The sequence below is a fragment of the Antechinus flavipes genome, chromosome 2 (assembly GCF_016432865.1).
Source record: "Antechinus flavipes isolate AdamAnt ecotype Samford, QLD, Australia chromosome 2, AdamAnt_v2, whole genome shotgun sequence".
NCBI classification, from domain to species: Eukaryota; Metazoa; Chordata; class Mammalia; order Dasyuromorphia; family Dasyuridae; genus Antechinus; species Antechinus flavipes.
Window position 1 is genome coordinate 226,161,620 of NC_067399.1, and position 18,270 is coordinate 226,179,889.

Consider the following 18,270-nt stretch of genomic DNA (forward strand, 5'->3'; position numbering starts at 1 on the left):
CAGATCTGTTTTTGAAATATCAATTTGTAAAGAAAACACCAGAGAAAAGAAACAGGAAGCAGGAAATCTAGTCTAATCGAGAAGCAATGAAGGCCTGACCTAGAGCAATGGCTATATGAATGAAGAGAAGAGGACAGACAGAAGAAATGATTCAGAGGTTGATTCTACAAAATTTGGCAACTGATTCGATATGGAAGTAGAAGAAGGAGGAGGAGGAAAGCATTATTCCAAGGTTAGAAATCTATTTGATAGGAAGCATGGTGATATCATTTACCTAAAGAGGGAAGTTTGGAGGAGAAATGGATTTTGGGGAAAATTTAATAGATTCTGTTTTACATGTGTTGAGTATGAGATGTTTATCAGACATCCAAGAAGAGATGTCCAGCAGAGAATTGGTTATGCAGGAAATCAGGAAAAAAAATTAGAATTGCATATGTAGATTTGGGAGTCATTTGCAAAATGATAATTAACCTCCATGGGAACTAATGAGATCACCACGGGAGAGAATAAAACTCAAGACAGAGAACTGAGTAATTCCCACACTTGGGGGGCAAGAAAAGGTTGTGATTGAAGGCCCTTGATAAATGTTTGTTGATTGATAGATTGATCAGCAACAAAGACAGAGAAATTTCAGTCAAATAGTCAGGAAGAAAACCTAGAGAGAAACGAAAGGAGAGAGCAATTAGGGGCATGGAATGGTTGACAGTCACAGCAGAGAGCTGGCGGCTGTTGGTATAGAATTTTCCATATAAGTTCAGGAACCAGATTTTTTGTTCTTACCTAGCCTTTAGTCATTGAATGGGGGTGCCTCAGACAACCTGAGACCTGGGGAAAACCTTAGCCTAAAAAGGCCAGGGACTCCCACTGCGCCTTACTCTGGAGGAGTAAGGCTGATTACTTTGCACAGCCTGCCTCACTTACATTCATTTCACTTGCAAGTTAAGACATCATGGGTCCTCTGACAACAACAGTCTTTGTTACAAGGAAGGATTCCTTGCTGATGTAAATATGGAGGGTGGGAGGAGGGGATAAATCCAGAAATGATCGCAATGTAAAAACAAAAACAAGAATTGTTGGAAGGAACTTAGTGGAGGGGGAGAAAAGGGCCCCTGAGAAGTCAAAGAGAATGAGGACTGAGAAAAGGTCATTGCAGCTTTCAGTTAAGAGCCTGCCGGTTACCTTGGAGAAAGCAGTTTCAGCAAGGGCTGAGGTCCGAAGTCAGTCTGCAAGGGGTTGAGATGCAAGTAGAAGTGAGGAACTATAAGTTGAAAGAACAAACACCCTTTAGGAGTTTAGTTGTGAAAAAGAGAAGAGCTAGAAGACAATAAACTAGATCCAATCAGACCTGTTGAAAGCTTTGAGGATACTGACTGTCTCTCATTTGTAAGATGCCATCTTCCACAGCCTACTTTGAAGAATTAATTTACCTGAAATCTCAGCTCTGCTTAAGTAGTATCAACTCTCCTCCAGGTGTGCAGCATGTTGCTGCTGGAAGCCAGAAACTCCTAGGCATCTCCCTGACCAGTCCTGGGAGGCTTCTCTACCTTAGATTACCTCTGTTGTTTATTTAGGGCTTTTCCATATCTTAAAGAAGACACTCTTAGGGTTCTAACATCCGACTTAATTGCATAAGGTATGCTAATATTTACTATCCAGATTTATTTTACTGATCTCTCTTAGCAACCCCTTTAGCAAGGGCTGATTTGAGTTCTTGGTCTGAGAAAAATTCTATTTTCCAACATTTATATTACTACTTTTGGAATTTGTCCCCTTCAATAACCTTGCATTAAATTTGGTGTGTCCTTAGGCATGACTGGTTTAGTGTGGTTACAGATTAATGTTTAACAATATGTCTATGAACAGAAAATATTCAAGATAAAAGCATGGAGGTAAAATATATCAAAATAAGTAAAATTAATTTTAGGGGAAAGAAGTATGTTTCTTTGTTATGTTTAATTTTAAGGCAATTTAAAAAGTATTTATTAAGCACCTACTATGTGCAAGACATTGGGGATAGAAAGACTAAATGAAAAATTTGCTCTTCTTAATGAGTTTAAATTTTACTGGAGGAATTAAATAAATTAATTAAATAATTAAGTGCTCAGTCAATAAGTATTTATTAATGGTCTGTCATGTGCTAGACACTATGACACTAGACACACAGATTAAAATTAGACAGTTTGAGCATTGAAGGACATTACATTGCATCTACTTTTTTTTTTTTTTTTGGACATGCATTGCATTGGTGTAAGGAGCTCTAAAGAAAAACTACCACTGCTTAGATAGATTTGTCACTTATAGTCTTAAAAATTTTCCTGGGGCCCTGAGAATGAAGTGATTTGCTCAGGATCATCTGGATAATATGTGTCAAAAGCAGGCCTTGGACCCAGCCCTTGGGGCTTACAAGGCCTGCTCTCTTTGCCCACACCACACTGTCTCTTTATATACAGTAAATACAAGATAATTTGATAGGGAAAGCATAAGCAAATTAAAGAAGAATTACTAAAAAAAAAAATAGGGAGATCAGGAAAGGGCCTAATTTGGGAAGATAGCAAACTTATAGAGGAAAAAAAAGTCACCTTAAAAAAAAGAACATTGAAAAACAATTGTCTTTAACAGGGCTTATTAATAAATCCAAGCAAAATAATTATATAATGGAAAAAGCAGTAAACTAAGAGTCAGAAGGCTTGAGTTCTTGCCCTGGTCTTTCTAGCTAGATGTATGATTGTGGAAGATTTGTGTTACATTTCTTGGCTTGTTTCCTTAAAGTGTAAAATAAAAGAGTTAGATTATATTATCTGCAAGGCCCCTTCCAACTTGACATTATTGTGAATTATATGCCATTTTGAAGTGGAAAATATTAGACTTTCCTACTATTTTTTTTATTACCTAAGTAATCCATAAGAATTTAATAAAGTTGGCTGGACCAGATAAAAAGCAATGGCCCTTTTGACATCTAAAATACACCATGGATCTATGATTTCAGCCATGTTGGTTTTCCCTTAGTTCCAATGCAGATTACAATTATCCCCTGTAGCAATGGAAGTTTTAACAAGTTGTTAGTTAATGAGTTGCTGAAAAAATTTATCTCCTAGCAATGGTCACATACTGACTTAAAAAATCCCACATGTTTTTATCTTTCTTTTTCATTAATATATTAACATATTAAAATCACTTAGGAACTCTATTTTAATCTGTTTTGGGCCATACTGATGATGAGTCTTATTGAACTCAGGTAGGTTGGTGCTGAGACCTCAGACTTCTGATCTGTCCCTGATAGAACCTATCAGAATTTGTTCTTTGCTGACATAATTTTGAGTAATCATAAATAGCTGACATATATATAGCAAAGTGCTTTACATAGAATCAAAGATCTAGAAGTATAAGAGATCCCAAATGCTACCTACTTTATCTTCTTCTTTTTATAGCTGAGGAAATTGAGGCATCAAGAAAGTATATGACTTTTCATATTTTTTAATCTATAGTATATAAATTATCCCATTTGTCTCTGACAGCATCCCTATGATGTAGGTGCTTTTATTATCCCCATTTTACAGATGAAGAAACTGGGACTCAGAGAAAGTGACAGAATAAGTTATTTGGGGTAGAAGTTGACAACAAGTAAAGACAGGAGAAAGCATCTAAAACCCAGCTCTTCTTCATTCCAAGTCTAGCACTCTAACCACTAAAAATTTATTTCTGCCCACAGAAAGGCCTTCCTGCTGCAGAATTATTGCATGTTGCTAATGCAAATGTTTGCTATTTCAGTTTGTATTAGGCCATTAACAAGAACAGTTCAGGTCATTTAAGGGTGAAAAAAAAAAGATAGTATTCAGAAATATGTGCCTCTTGTTTAAATAGGGTTTTCTCAGTTAGGAAATGGTTTCATATGCATTTGGTTCTCAAAATAACCCTGTGAAGTAGCTAGTGTTAAATATCATTATTCCTATTTTACAGATGAAGCAACCAAGTCTGAGTTTCTAGCTTACTGGAAATCATTCAAGTAGCAGACAGTCAGCACCCAGATCCTGTTCTGTTAACTCCAAGTTTTATATCTTTGTGTCTCTGCATTATACTACCTTTCATATTTATTTTCCTATTAACAACAATAATAATATATCAATAGCTACTACAAGATCATGGACTACTATATGTAATAAAGATCTGCATTGAGAGGCAACAAAACTCTTTTGTAATCTCATGGTCAATGATATCATCATATGATCAAATGTAAAGAACACATTTTTCCTTTCTCTAAAAGAAAAATATAAAAATAGGGTGGGATAATTTTTTGGGGGGAAGAATTTGGGGTTTTATCAGGGTTGAAGCTGAAGCTCAGTTACATACAGTTAGTGTTCGAATCCAGGTCTTCTTGATCCCAAGTTCAATCAGCACTTAATATTTATACTGCTCCTTGCTGGCTCTTAAAACTGTTTTGTTGTTGTTGTTGTTGTTGTTATTTGTTTGAGTTCTTGGGGCAGCAATTAAGGGTAAGTGACTTACTCAGATTCACACTGTAATTTTCTGAGGTCACATTTGAACTTGAGTTTGCCTAACTCGGACCTAGCTGCCCCCTCCCAACTGGTTTGTAAAGAACTTTCCATGTGTTTTATTATTTGACCTGTGCAATAGACCTATGAGGTAGATGCCATTATTAACTCCATTTTACAAATAAGGAAACTAAATCTAAGAGAAGTGAATTGACATCTTGTACTGTTTGTTTTCTAGTACATCAGCTTCCTAGAATTGCCCTCCCACCTTTGTTTATAAATATATGCCCCATCTCATCTTTTAACTGTATTTCTCATACACAGTAAACCTGTTTGTTATGCGTTGATGACACATAAAAGTAAAAGGGACCTAAAAGAGAAGCATTTCTAAAACATTGGTATGAGGGAAAGAAAAGGGGAAAGAAACAGTGTTTAGCCTGGAGTCACGGTAAAATAACATGGAATCTCAAGGTACCACAGAAAACAGAATGCAAGGGACATTTTTAATATTTTTTTATAAATGTACATTTTAATGTCAGAAATTCTGTCCTCCATGGCACAGATGTTTATTTTGTGACAAGTCAAGAGTGTTATGTTAGAGTGAAGTTATTATTCATTCAGCAGACACTGCATGGCCTGTTAGGGATACAAAGGTAAAAAAGAACATTCCCTACTGTTGATGAACTTATGATTCCATGGACAACTTGTTCTCAAATAAATGTTACACAAGACAGTGTGAAAGGGCCAAGGGATCAATTCAACAAAGTGACTGAAAAATATGTAAGAAGCAAGAAATCACTTCCCAGTCATGCTTGGAGGATTGGAAGTGAATCAGGGAAAGTATATAATCATGAAGGATGATCATGAAGGAAGAAAAAAATTTCAACAGACAGAGATGAGGTAGGAATGTATTCTATGCCTGATTCATATTCAATGTATTCAAATGCATAGAAGAAGAAAATTATAGGCTAAGATAGAGGAATAAGTCCAATTTAGATGTCAGTAAGAATGTGAAGTAAAGATGGAAAGGTAAATTGGATCTAGATGATTGTATAGGACTTTAAATGTCAGGATAAAGAACTTGTATTTTATTTGGAAAGGAATAGGAAGCCATTAAAGATTTCAGGAAAGGGAACTTAATAGTCAAAGCCTATATGTAATTTTCAAACTTTGTCTGAGCGATGCAAATATCTTATACTGCTAGTGAGTTAGATATTTGGATGGATGGAACATACTGAGAACTAGTTCTTAATACAGTGCCTGACACATAGAAGATAATGAATGCTAGAAGTAACAAATGTGAGTAAGGGCTAGCCATGAAGAATTCTGAATTTCTGGTACAAGTAAAGGACCTGGAGGAGAATTCCATTTAAAACCATCTCTAGCTATGATTTGATATAATGGAAAGAGTCCTGGTCCTTTGAAAGAGTCAGATGAGCTGTGTTCAAATATCTGCTCTTCTTCCTTTCTTGGGTAATTTTGGAAAAAATCACTTAATCTTATTAGGTCACAGTTTTTTTATTTGTAAAATAAGGAGTAGAATAAACTGATCAGTTCCAAATAGAGATTAAGGCCACTACATGAGGATTCCTCTGGGCCACATATTGACTTAGAAAATGACATATACGTGTGTGTGTGTGTGTGTGTGTGTGTGTGTATGTATTTTTTTTTTAAATTAACACATTAAAATCAAATAGGAACTCCATTTTAATCTGATCCTAGGTCATACTCTAGAGTGTTACAGGCCCCATGCCTTGTTTGATACCTCTGAATAAGGAGAAAAGTGACACAATGCTAAGAGCTAAATGGCAGTTTAGATCTAAACATCCAAAGATAGATGAAGAGAGAAGAGGCAGCAATGGTGAAACATGGCCTATAATGGAACAACCTTCAGTCATTGAGATGAAACATAAGGGATAAATGTAAGTTAGTAAAGATTGCAGAATCAGAGATTTAGAGCTAGAAAGTATCTTAGACACCTATTCCTACTTGTATTTCACTAGTAAGGAACTGAGACTCATAGAGATAACGTGACTTCCCCACATCACAGAATAGCTAAGGATGAAAAGCCGAATTTACACATTTATCTTCCTTACTCCAGCTCCTGCACTCTAACCATTAAGCCAGTATCAAGATATGGTCACTGGGCCCCTTAGGATTCTAGCCTCTATAGTGAGGATGCCCTCAGTTCTGTGCAGTCAGCCCTAAGTCATACTCCTTGCTTAGAGAAAGAACTCAGGAAAGAGAGATCAACCAGCAGAGTTTTGTGTTCTCTTTGCAAGGCAGACTTTTCTGCACTCTCCCAGAATACCCATGGCATCTTTCAATGACTTATTCTGCCAGCAGACATTTGACCTACAACACATGATGTCATGAGACAGAAAAAACATAGCACATTCCCTCCCTACCCCCCTCCCCTCTTCTCAACCCCATTCTGCTGCCAAGCCTTGGGTCAATTTGCATGTCCTGGAGTTGACATTCACTCAACCGTCCTGCCTGCCAGCTCTCAGGGACTCTGTCCATTATTGTTAACTGCCTTAGAATTGTCTCATAACTTATATGGGATGGGTCGACTGCCTGGTCCTAACCCCTGGGATCTCTCTGACCTATCAAAGACCACACTGACCCTTCAGCCACTTTTCTGGGGATTTTACTTTAACCCAACACATATCAGCCATGTGCTATTTATAATTCATTTTCTAAAGAGAGCCCTAGCAGTCAGACATTTTTATCATTATCACCTGTATCATTTATAATGTTAACAATAACACTTGGCATTTGTATTGTATTTTTTTTTAAGCTAGATGGTACAGAGGATAAACTTAGAGTCTTAGAGCTTAGAGTCATGTTTGAATTCTGTTTCAGACATTCTGACATTAGCTTGTGACCTCATTTTCTTCATCTGTAATCTAGAGATAATAATAATGGCAATTATTACCTCACAAAGTGAATCAAATAAGATGGCAATATATAATGTGCTTTGCAAGCCCTATAACACTATAAATATGTTGTTGAGTTGTTTCAGTCATGTCCAACTCTTTGTGACCCCAATTGGGGTTGTCTTGGCAGAGATACTGGAGCGATTTGCCATTTCCTTCTCCCGCTTATTTTACAGATAAGGAAACTGAGGCAAACAGGGATTATGTGACTTGCCCAGTGAGCCAGATCTGAACTCAAAAAGATGAGACTTTCTGACATCAGACTGAGCTCTATCCTTTGTGCCACCTACCTGCTTCTCTTTGAATATATACATAGACATATATACACACACACACACACACACACACATACCTATTTATATATGTAACCTATGTACATATTTATTTGCATGTTGTCTCCCTCTTAGATTGTGAGCTTCTTGAAAATAGGAACTGTTTTCTTTTTTATGTCCATGTTAAGGACCATGCTTAACGTGCAATATGTTCTTAATAAATGTTCTTTGGACTAAAGTGTAAAAAGATATAGCGCCTGAGGTATCCCCACAACTCATGGTCCCCCAAAGAAAGCCACTTTAGGTTCAAAAAAACTCTGTGGGTCTATATTTACTAAAACTATGGCATATTAGCCCCCATCAATATTTATCTTTAATCATTCACCAAAGAGCACAGTTAGTTCAAAGCAAAGGCATTTAATGAAATGATATAGTAGAAAAAGGAAATAAAACATTTTTCTCATAAACCTTAGGCACCCTCTTCCATAAATATACAAACCAGCAGTAGGAAGTATAGACAAACAACACTCAGATAGAGATGAATATACATAGAAAATACATGGTTATTGGGTCTATCTATATCCCAAGGAAATTATCAAGGAGGGAAAAGGACCCACGTGTGTAAAAATATTTGTAGCAGCTCTTTTTATAGTAGCAAAGATTTGGAAAATGAGTAGATGTTCATCAGTTAGGGAATGGCTGGACAAGTTGTGATATATGAAGATAATGAAATATTATTGTTCTATAAAACTGATGAACAAGCTGATTTTGGAAAGACCTGGAAAGATTTACACGAATGTATGCTGAGATAAACAAACAGAACCAGGAATACATTGTACACAATGACAGCAAGAATGTTCAATGATCAACTATGAAAGACTTGATCCTCAGTGCTCAGTGATCCAAAGCAATCCCAATAGACTTTGGACAGAAAATACCATCTACATCCAGAAAAAGAACTAAGGACACTGAATGTAATGTAACACATGCTATATTCATTTCATTTTTTTTTTTTTTTTTATCTCTCCCATGGTTTTTCCCTTTTGCTCTGCTTTTTCTCTCCCAACATAATTCATAAAGCAATGTGTACTAACTAAAAATAAATAATTTTTCTAGGGGGAAAAACCCAAAAATCCATTTGTAATTTCTGCTTGTCTTTACTTGGTATTAAATCGCCAATAAAGGTTTTTTTAATGTTTATAATCAAATTTTAAAAAAGAAAATTCATGGCTAGGATAGGGACCATAGCATATGTTTGGCCCAAATGTTCACTTAGAGAGATGGATATAAAGGAAACACAAGTGACCAAGGCTCACATATATGGAGGGGCAACTCATGTCTCCAATTTCGAAAAGTCTTAAATGTCTTCTAGTAATATCTTCATGCTATTCTTGCTGGACTTGTTCCCTGATAGTCTCTTTTGGAGGTGCTGGCTCCCACCTACTAGCCATGTGATATCAGGGCTTCTCTCTGCTTCAGGTTTCTGTTTCCTGACTTCAGCTGAAATCATTAGTAGTAATATCTTTTCATCATGAGAAAAGTGTATTCTGCTATGCTTTTGGTTGCAAGCTGGTAGCATTTTAAATAGTTGTTTCAGAAAAGCTGCTGCCTTCACTTCAGCCATATAGTCCACAACTAGCCTTTCTCAGCATTTTTCCTTTAGGAGTTGTTTATCTGTCCTCTTTGAGATTCTTGGCTAGAAGTCTTCTGTGTCCTCAGCAGGACATTTCCCCCCAGACATCAACTCCATTAATTGTTTTGTTGTTGTTGTTGTTACTGTTGTTTTTAACTGCAAATCCTTTCCCCTCTTGCATGTAGGTGAAAGAATTGGGGAAAGATAGAGATAAAACTGATCAGAGTGAGAAAGGCTTTTGTCTCTTCTGTTCCCCCACTTACATTCTGAAGCTTTCATATGTAGATATAATCAGTCAAAGTCTGAGAATTCTTTCTTTCATAAATGTGATACCAGGTTTGAAGTGCTGAAGGCTGAGGAAGAGATCCAGACAAAGTGCTCTAGGAAAATTTGAGGTGGGGGAAGGAGAATGGGAAATTAAGAAAGTCTGCACAAAAGAGGTAGCACCAGAATTGAATCTAGTTATGTTTTCACTCCAACTCCTTCTTTCTGGTGTATTTCTTTTCCTTTCCCATTTTTCTGCCCCCCTCCTTTTTTTTTTTTTTTTTTTTTGCTTCTTCCTTCTTCTACCTTTCTCTTTCAATCCCTTTCTCCAAAATTTTTTCCACTTAAAATTATTTCATTTTTTCCAATTACATGTAAAAACAGTTTTTAAGATTCACTTTTGTAAGATTTTGAATTCCAAGTTTTTTCCCCTCTCTCCCTTAACTCCCCTTTCCCCAAGAGAGAAATAATATATATTACATTATATATAATCATTTTAAACATATTTCCATATTATTCTTGTTATAAAAGAAAAATATGAACAAAAGAAAAAAAACATGAAAAAGAAAAAGCAAACAAAATAAGTGAAAATAGTATGTTTTCATCCACATTCAGTCTCCATAGTTCTCTGGATGCGGATGGCATTTTCTGTCTTAAGTCTATTAGAATTGTCATGGATCACTGTTGCTGAGAATCATAGTTGATCATCACATAATCTTGCATTTATTGTGTACAATATTCTCCTGGTTCTGCTCACTTCATTCACAATCAATTTATGTAAATTTTTCCAGCCTTTTCTGAAATCAGCCTGCTCATCATTTCTTATGGAAAAATAATATTCCATTAAATTCATTTATCACAGCTTATTTAGCTATTCCCCAATTGACGGGCATCATTCAATTTCCAGTTCCTTGCCACTACAAATATTTTAAAAGATCTCTTATGATCTCTTTGGGATATAGACCCAGTAGCAACACTGCTAGGTCAAGAGGTATGCACTGGTTGATAGCTCTTTGGGCATAGTTCCAAATTGCTCTCCAGAATGCTTGGATTGGTTCACTACACCATCAATGAAGCATTAGTATCCTAGTTTTCCCACATGCCCCCCACATTTATCTTTTGTCTTTTCCAATTATCTTAGCCAATCTGATAAGTGTAAGGTGGTTCCTCAGTTATTTTAATTTGCACTTCTCTAATCAATAGTGATTTAGAGCATTTTTTAAAAATATGACTACAGATGGCCTTAACTTCTTCATCTGAAAATTATCTGTTCATATCCTTTAACCATTTCTCAATTAGGGAATGATTTGTATTCTTATAAATTTGACTCAGTACTCTATATATTTTATAAACATTTCTCTTTCAACATTGCCAATTTCTCCAACATTGAGAGAACTAAGGTAGTAATGAAAATTTAATCCCTTCCTGAAAAGAAAACAGATACATATTTTCCTCACACCTCGATAGATAGTTTGGTATTCTTTGCTTTCTGTCTGGTTCTCCAGTAAAGTAAAATGGTAGATAAATGTTGGGTTAGAGAAAGAAAGATCTGGATTCAAATTATCTCTCAAATACTTTCTAAGCTGTGTGATTAAAGGCAAATCATTTAATCTCTCTCGATTCCCAGTATTTTTTGATCAAAAGTTTTTTTTATTTTCATAATAAAATGTTGATCTCCTTAATATTGATCACAATATTATTGATCTATCTTATTGATAGATTGTCATCTGCACTGATAGCATTCCCACCCCAGATGCTTCCTCCACTGATGAAATCAAAGGAAGAGCCGCCATATATATACATAATCTTCTGGGAGTAGGTGTTTAATAATTGCTTGTTGGATTAGAGCAGGACTCAGGGAGATCTTTTACTTCCATTTCATTCCTTTCACTTCAAGATGGCAACCATCGGCATTTTTCCCCTCTGTGCCAGCCAAGAAGCAAAAATACCTTCCCCAGTTGCTTCCACTATTCACTCTTCCTGTCACTGCCCCAAATGCTTCAGAGGCAGAAGCCAGACTCATCCATTACCTCAGTCTGTACTCCGTGACCTATCTTGGTCAATGCCAAAGGATCAATGGGAGCTACCCAAGTGGGAGCTGCCCTATTGGTGGAGACCAGAGCTCCTCGCACATGATTGACTGGTCGGTAGTTGCATAATTTTCCATTACTTTCCCACTACAGAAATAGAAGCATTGTTGAGGTCTTCAGGGCTATCTATTCAGTTGCTGCAGAACTGCATAGCCAAGTGAATGAATAATCCAGGTCCGTTGTTTCTGTCTTCTTCCAGATGCCATTGCTAACTGGTATCATCTTTTAAAGGCAAACAAAGGTCGTAGGATTTAGGTTAATGCAGACTGTAGAATCACGGTATCACAGAGCTAAGTCATAGAGGACATTTACTCCAACTTTCTCATTTTTCAGAGATTTGGAGGTTGGAGGTTAACCTTTGGAGGTGAAGTAACAATTGTGAGATCATAAAAGTGGGAAGCCATCTAGATAAACCATCTTTTTTGGCAGAAAAGGAAATCAGAGACCTGAGGGGTGAAGGACTTGGCCAAGGTCACAAAAGTGGTCGAACCAAGGTTATTTACTTCAAGTTCAATGTCTTTGCTATAAATAGCAAGGTGGCACAATAGCTGGAGGGCTAGAGTTTAGGAAGGTCTGACTTCAAATCTGGACCCTAACACTTAGTAGATGTGTGACCCTGAGCAAGGTACTTGATTTCTATCAACTTCCCTTTTCTTATCTATACAATGGGGATCATAATAGCATTATCTCCCAGGGTTCTTGTGAGACAAAACAAGATATTTGCAAAGTACTTTGCAAATCTAAAATTGTCAAATAAATACTAGGTATTGTTATTATTAGTAAATATTGCTATTTAACAATTCCACCTGTGTCTTTCCAATAAATCTGTAAGTTCTTTGAGGAAGAGGACCTTATGTACTTCTGTGTTCTCACTGTGCTTTTATACATAATTTTTGTTTACTCATTTTTCATTTGTGGTTGACGCTTTGTGACCCCATCTGGGGTTTTCTTGGCAAAGATACTAGATTGGTTTGCTATTTCTTCTCCAGATCACTTTACAAATGAGGAAACTGAGCAAATAGGGTTAGGTGACTCACCTCCTGGGGGAAAAAATAAAAATAAATAATATTAATATTAAATAATAATAATATATTATTATATACATAATATATAATAATATAAATAAAATAATATTAAATAAATATTTTAAAAATTAAATTAAAAAATGACTTGCCCAAGTCAAACAGCTAATAAATGTCTGAGGCCAGATTTGAACTTAAGAGAAAGTGTCTTCTTGACTACCCAGACCCAATACTTCATACCCTGAGCCATCTAGCTTGGTCCCCTTACACATAGTAGGCCCTTAAATACTTGTTGAATTGATTTGAAACCACATTCCTGTCAAAAGATTATGGAGCATAGAAGTTGGCAAAGAATTCATCAAAACTTTCTTCATCTGTGATATTAACAATATTAACTTTATGACCATTTAAAAAGATAGTCAGCTCCTAAAGGGTAGTAATTATCTCATGTTTGTATCTCTATCTTAACTTTAGATTCTGAGCACCTACTTAGTTATTTATTATTACATGTAGGGTTACAAAAAATTTGGCAATAGTAAAAGGTATTAAATATTCCACCAAGATTTAATTCTTATATAAAAATAATCAAGCCACATAGATTTTATTAATATGCAAATTTTCTTTCATCTTTAATAAATAATAAAATTACATGTATATCAAAGAATTATTTTAAAATAAATTTCTTAATGATTTATTATCAGTAAATGTTTGATTTATATACCTCTTTTATGTATCTATATGCCTGGGACCATGGAAAAATTTCTCAAGCAAAAAAGGGGTCATAAGTGCAAAAACTTTAAGACAACCTGGCCTAGATGACCACTTGCTTGGTATGTTGCAAAGAGTATAATTTGGGGGATGATCTGGCCACTGAGTAAGTCTCTTTAAATCTAGATTCTAAAATTTTGTAAATCTCTTGGCTCGTATAATACTGAATTTCAGTTACCTATGTTATCCCTTTCCCTCTTTAGCTTGGAAAATTGGGAACAGATGGCATATATGAAGCTATCTGGGCCAGGTTCAGATTAGTTCAAATGGATAGACAGCAGCAAAGTGAGAAAAAGGAAATAATGGAGCCTGCGGGGCTGGAGGTCTGCTGGGCACATTAATGACCACTTAATTCCTCATGATGTCACGATTCCTTTGTGCACACAGGAAACTCACCCTGATACCATCTCTCCCTTACAGTAATAACAGCCAGATGAAGAAGCGGCCAACCTCAGCAGTGGGCTACAAGAGACCCATCAGCCAATATGCCCGGGTTGCCATGGCAATGGGGTCCCACCCCCGATACAGGGTAAGAAATTAGGTAATGGAGAAAAATGGAAAGGTTTCCTGGAAAGGAACGACACTCAGGTGCCACTGACTGCTTTATTCTACTCATCACTATAGGCAGAATTAGAACCCAGGGCTTCTTGACTCTGAGACTGACTTTCTATCCACTATACCTCTTCTATATATTTTCACACTAAAAAATTCTACTCTTCATGGCACATCAGAATTTATTTTATGATACACTATGTATGTGACCATGAAGGCTTTGGGCTTCAGCTGAGCAGTAATCTGGGGGTATTCAGTTTAAAAAATTCAATAAATAGCTAGACACGGTAGCATATGCCTTCCTGCCACCTGGGAGATCTGGCAGGTTTCTTGGACGTGGGAGCTCTGAGCTGCGATGGACTAATTCAGTTGGAAGTCTGGAATCAGTAGGGTGAGCCTCTGTGAACAGGGAGCACCAGATTGCCTAAACAGGGATAAACCAGCCTAGGTCAGAAACAAAGCAGGTAAACACTCTCATGGCAGCCAGAGGGAGATTCAGCATGGTAATGGTCCCTGTTTTTCCAGCCCAAGCTAGAAGGAAGACCCAGTCTCACAAAAAAAAAAAAAAAAAAAAAAAATCAATACATATTTTATTGACATTAAAAAAAAAAAATTCTATCACTTCCCAATGACCCCTTTCCAGCCTACTAGAACCCTCCCTCACCACAAAAAAAGTACAGCTAAGGAAAACGTAGCAATACACTGGCCACACCTTACAGTGCGGGCCTGGTTTAGATCTGGGGAAACTTAATTTCCAGACCTTCCAGACCCTTGTCCCAGGTCTCTTTGTTACCCCCATCGTGGGTCAGTATTAGCTGTGGGCAGGGGACGCACGTGGCGCCAGGCACTTCTATCCCTATATCTGGTTTTGTTTTCCTGGGGACAGGCAGAGAACATTCTATTCCTGGAACTGGACGTGTCCCCTCCAGCCGTCTTTGAAGTGGAATTCTCTCATGACCAAGAGCAAGATCCTCGGGCGCTGCACATGGAGAGGCTCATGCGGCTGGACAGCTTCCTTGAAAGACCTTCCACCTCGAAAGTCCGAAAGTCCAGGTCCTGGTCAGTATATCCAGAGCCCGGGGGGGACGAATTTGATTTAGGGACTAGGAGAACCCAGAGGTCTATTGGGAGGTACAGACTCTGAGTTCTCTAGGCAGGGGACACGTGGATGGGGAGAATGTTGGATCGCCAGACCTAGCTGACATCTCTGTCGTGTTCCTTCCCACCAGGTGCCAGAGCCCCCAGCTGTTGCCCTCTTCCACCTCGCATGTCCCGCTGGCCTCCAGTGCTCTGCGTCCCTCAACGATGCTGGCCCATGAGTGACCGCCTCCAAGGCCCGTGCTGCCCGGCCCCGCGGACCCTGGGGATCTGGCAGCCAGCCTCCAATCATCTCATCTGCGGCTTTGTGTGTGTGCATGTGTGTGTGTGCGCGTGTGCGTGTATGTGTGTGTGTGTGAAGGGGTAAGATCCTGCAGACTGTCCCCCTGCCTTTAACTGTTAGCCTCCTTTATTTATTTAATGTTATTTATTCATGGAGCTCAGCTGGTATGGGGGAGAATGACCTTCCCTGAGGCCTTTGGGGCTGGCAGCAGCCACGGGCAGCTTCCTTCCCCTCTTGACAGCACCTCTGAGAGGGCCTCAGGCCAGGGCCCGTATCGGCTGTCTCTTGAAGGGAAGGTGGCCAGTGCCTGAGAAGAAGTGTTCTTTGCTACACATCCCATGCCGTGGTTTCTATCTACTTCTCTGTGGTACTCGGAGGCGCCACCGATCAACACCTGATGGTGGAAGAAGGTTGGCTACTCAGAGAGGAAAAGGAACTTCCCAATAATGGCAGTTGCTGAAGGCCTGACTAACCAGGGGACCCTGAAGTGCTGCTGAGCTGTAAGGGCTGAAGCCCGAATTCTTTGGGGCCCAGGTAGCCTCTATCCCTAGGATACTTCCAAGGACTCAAATAACCTCATTGCTTCAGGTTTTGATGCAGAATCCTGGCTCTTTACAAACTGTTTCCTTCATTCTCTCAATCCTTCTCTTGGATTCTGGGACCAGGGCTAAAGAAGTCACTTGTTGCCATTTATAAGAGCTCTAGTTCAAATTGAAGACATTTGGAGAGGGGGCAGTAATAGGCTCTTCAAGTCTTAAGATGGGGTATCTTGCCACAGCCCTCAAAAGGACCCAAGCTCTAAGAAGCAGGAGGGATCTGTATCTGCCTGACTTTGGAAAAAAAAAAATCAGTCTTTATATCTGGTGCTTCCCTCCATCTTTCAGCATAGGGATAGAGGAGCCTGGCACTTTCTTTACCAGCTTCGCTTAATATTATTAATTGCTTCTGAATCCAAGTTCTTTGGGGACATTGCCTTCTTGAAAATGTACCTATCCCTTTGCAGCTGTCATGTGAATTAGCCCCTAGAACAGTAATTCCCAAACCTTGTTATATTGGTTGATGGTGTCTCATGTCAGATGATGTACAGAATTCTAAAACAAAAACAAAAACAAACAAACAAAAAAAACCACCTCAAACTTTCATTTCACTTTAACTTTGTTAAATACACATTTGAGAAGGAGGGGCAGAAATCATGAAATCAAATAAATGTTTATAGTGTCAAGACCTTCAGAAGGTTGGGAATCACTAGTTTAGGGATTTCTTTATATCTGCCTCCATTCTTATTCTCTCCTAATTTCATGTGACTTCTTTTCATAAAAGCTTTCAGATTCTCTTGGTGATACCACCAATAGAATGGGAATCCCCATCTATTGAAGGAAACTCAAGACCTACCATACCAAATTGCATTTGGTATGTTCAGGGGTGCCACTGTTCCCTCACATAGTCCTGCTCCCTAGCCCCCAGAGAAATGCACCCATCCACAGTCCCTGTTCTTCTCTTACCTCTCTGAACTTTGCCTTTCTTTGGCTTGAGATATTTTCCCTTCAAGCTTCCTTAAGGGACCCAGCCCTTGTGGACCGTCTACCTAGTTTGCTTCTGGTCACAAGTCCCTCTTCTTCGAGGGAAACAGTTATATTTTGGAGCAGGAAAGAACTTGAATCAGAAGGCTAAGCAGGAAGGTTTGACTTGGGCTGAGATGGCAACTGGCTGGAAGTTTTCCAGGTGCCATGGGAGGTAAGGGTCTATCTCCCTGACCATACCTCCTGGTCTTGGTATAGAAGCAAGGAAAGCCTTCTCTCTTGCTTGAGCCTTCGAAAGGTGCAGGAGATAGAGATATTGTCATCTTTTCACATTTGCTCAAGGGTGGGACCCTCTTTCTGCAATTGCTTTGTTCATTATCTGGTCATTTGGTCCCTCTGTCTTATAGCACAATCCTTGACTTCCCCACCCCCAGCTCTGAGGTTCTGGACCTGGGGTCATGAGAGGAGCTTCCCCTCTGCCTGTCACCTGTCTGTGTATGCGTGTATGTGCGTGTGTATATGTGTTTACCTCACTAAGGGGACTCTTCACACTCAGTGTAAAATATCCTGGGGTCAGGGCTGATGGGGTTGGCAAGGTCTCAGTCTCTCTCTTTTCCTTCTAATGGATCAGTCATTTGATTAACAAAGTGCAGGCCTTGATTAGGACCAAATTTCTGTGCCTGTTGCTATGGTATTTATTTAGAACTACAGCGTTAACCGTATGATGGCCCTCTTGTCACTCTATACATATGAATATACAGGACGTATTATAAATATATATATAAACATTATCCTCTGTCCCCCCTGGCTTAGGATGGAGGCCTTTCTGTTGAGCTGTTGTGCACCTGCCACTTGGTGCTGCCAGCAAGCCATCAGCCCTACTCTATTCAAATGAACAAAATCAACAATAAAGGAATGAGTATCATTACTGAGGCGGCTGTTCGTCTTCCCTTCTGCTTTGTTTCTTTTATTTTCTCCCTTTCCCTTTCTTCTTTCCTTCCCCTCCTCCATTCTCTTCCCTTCTTATAAAGCAATTTGGAAATGCAACTGTGGTTCAGTGCTAGTAAGGAAAAGCACTCCTTGTTTGACCATGGGATCTTAGATAGGAAGAGGTTAAAAAATCGCCTTGACCACAAGGCAACTGCTCAACCTTCTGCAAACAACTTGTTGCCAGCTTCTCCATGGGCTGGGGCACTGCCTTTAGTGAGGGTGCTGATGCTCTAGGTCAGGGGATCCCTATCCACATCTCTGGAGAGCTCTCCGAACCAGAAATGGAAGGTCGCTCAGTCTAATGTTGTCCCCAGACTTCTGCCGTGTCTCCCCCCTTTCCATGGTTTTC

The 18,270-nt window shown here is 38.6% G+C and overlaps 1 protein-coding gene across 2 annotated transcripts in view; it reads left to right on the forward strand.

Moving 5' to 3' along the window:
• Window positions 1–17,859, forward strand: part of KIF3C (kinesin family member 3C) — a 66,679-nt gene extending 48,820 nt beyond the window's left edge. For both annotated transcript variants that reach the window (XM_051976333.1, XM_051976334.1), the window contains exons 6-8: window positions 13,899–14,007; window positions 14,917–15,089; window positions 15,260–17,859. In XM_051976333.1, coding sequence (XP_051832293.1) covers window positions 13,899–14,007; window positions 14,917–15,089; window positions 15,260–15,353 — 376 coding nt within the window. In that variant the 3' untranslated portion in view covers window positions 15,354–17,859. The remainder of the gene's footprint in view (window positions 1–13,898; window positions 14,008–14,916; window positions 15,090–15,259) is intronic.
• Window positions 17,860–18,270: the final 411 nt, after the last annotated feature.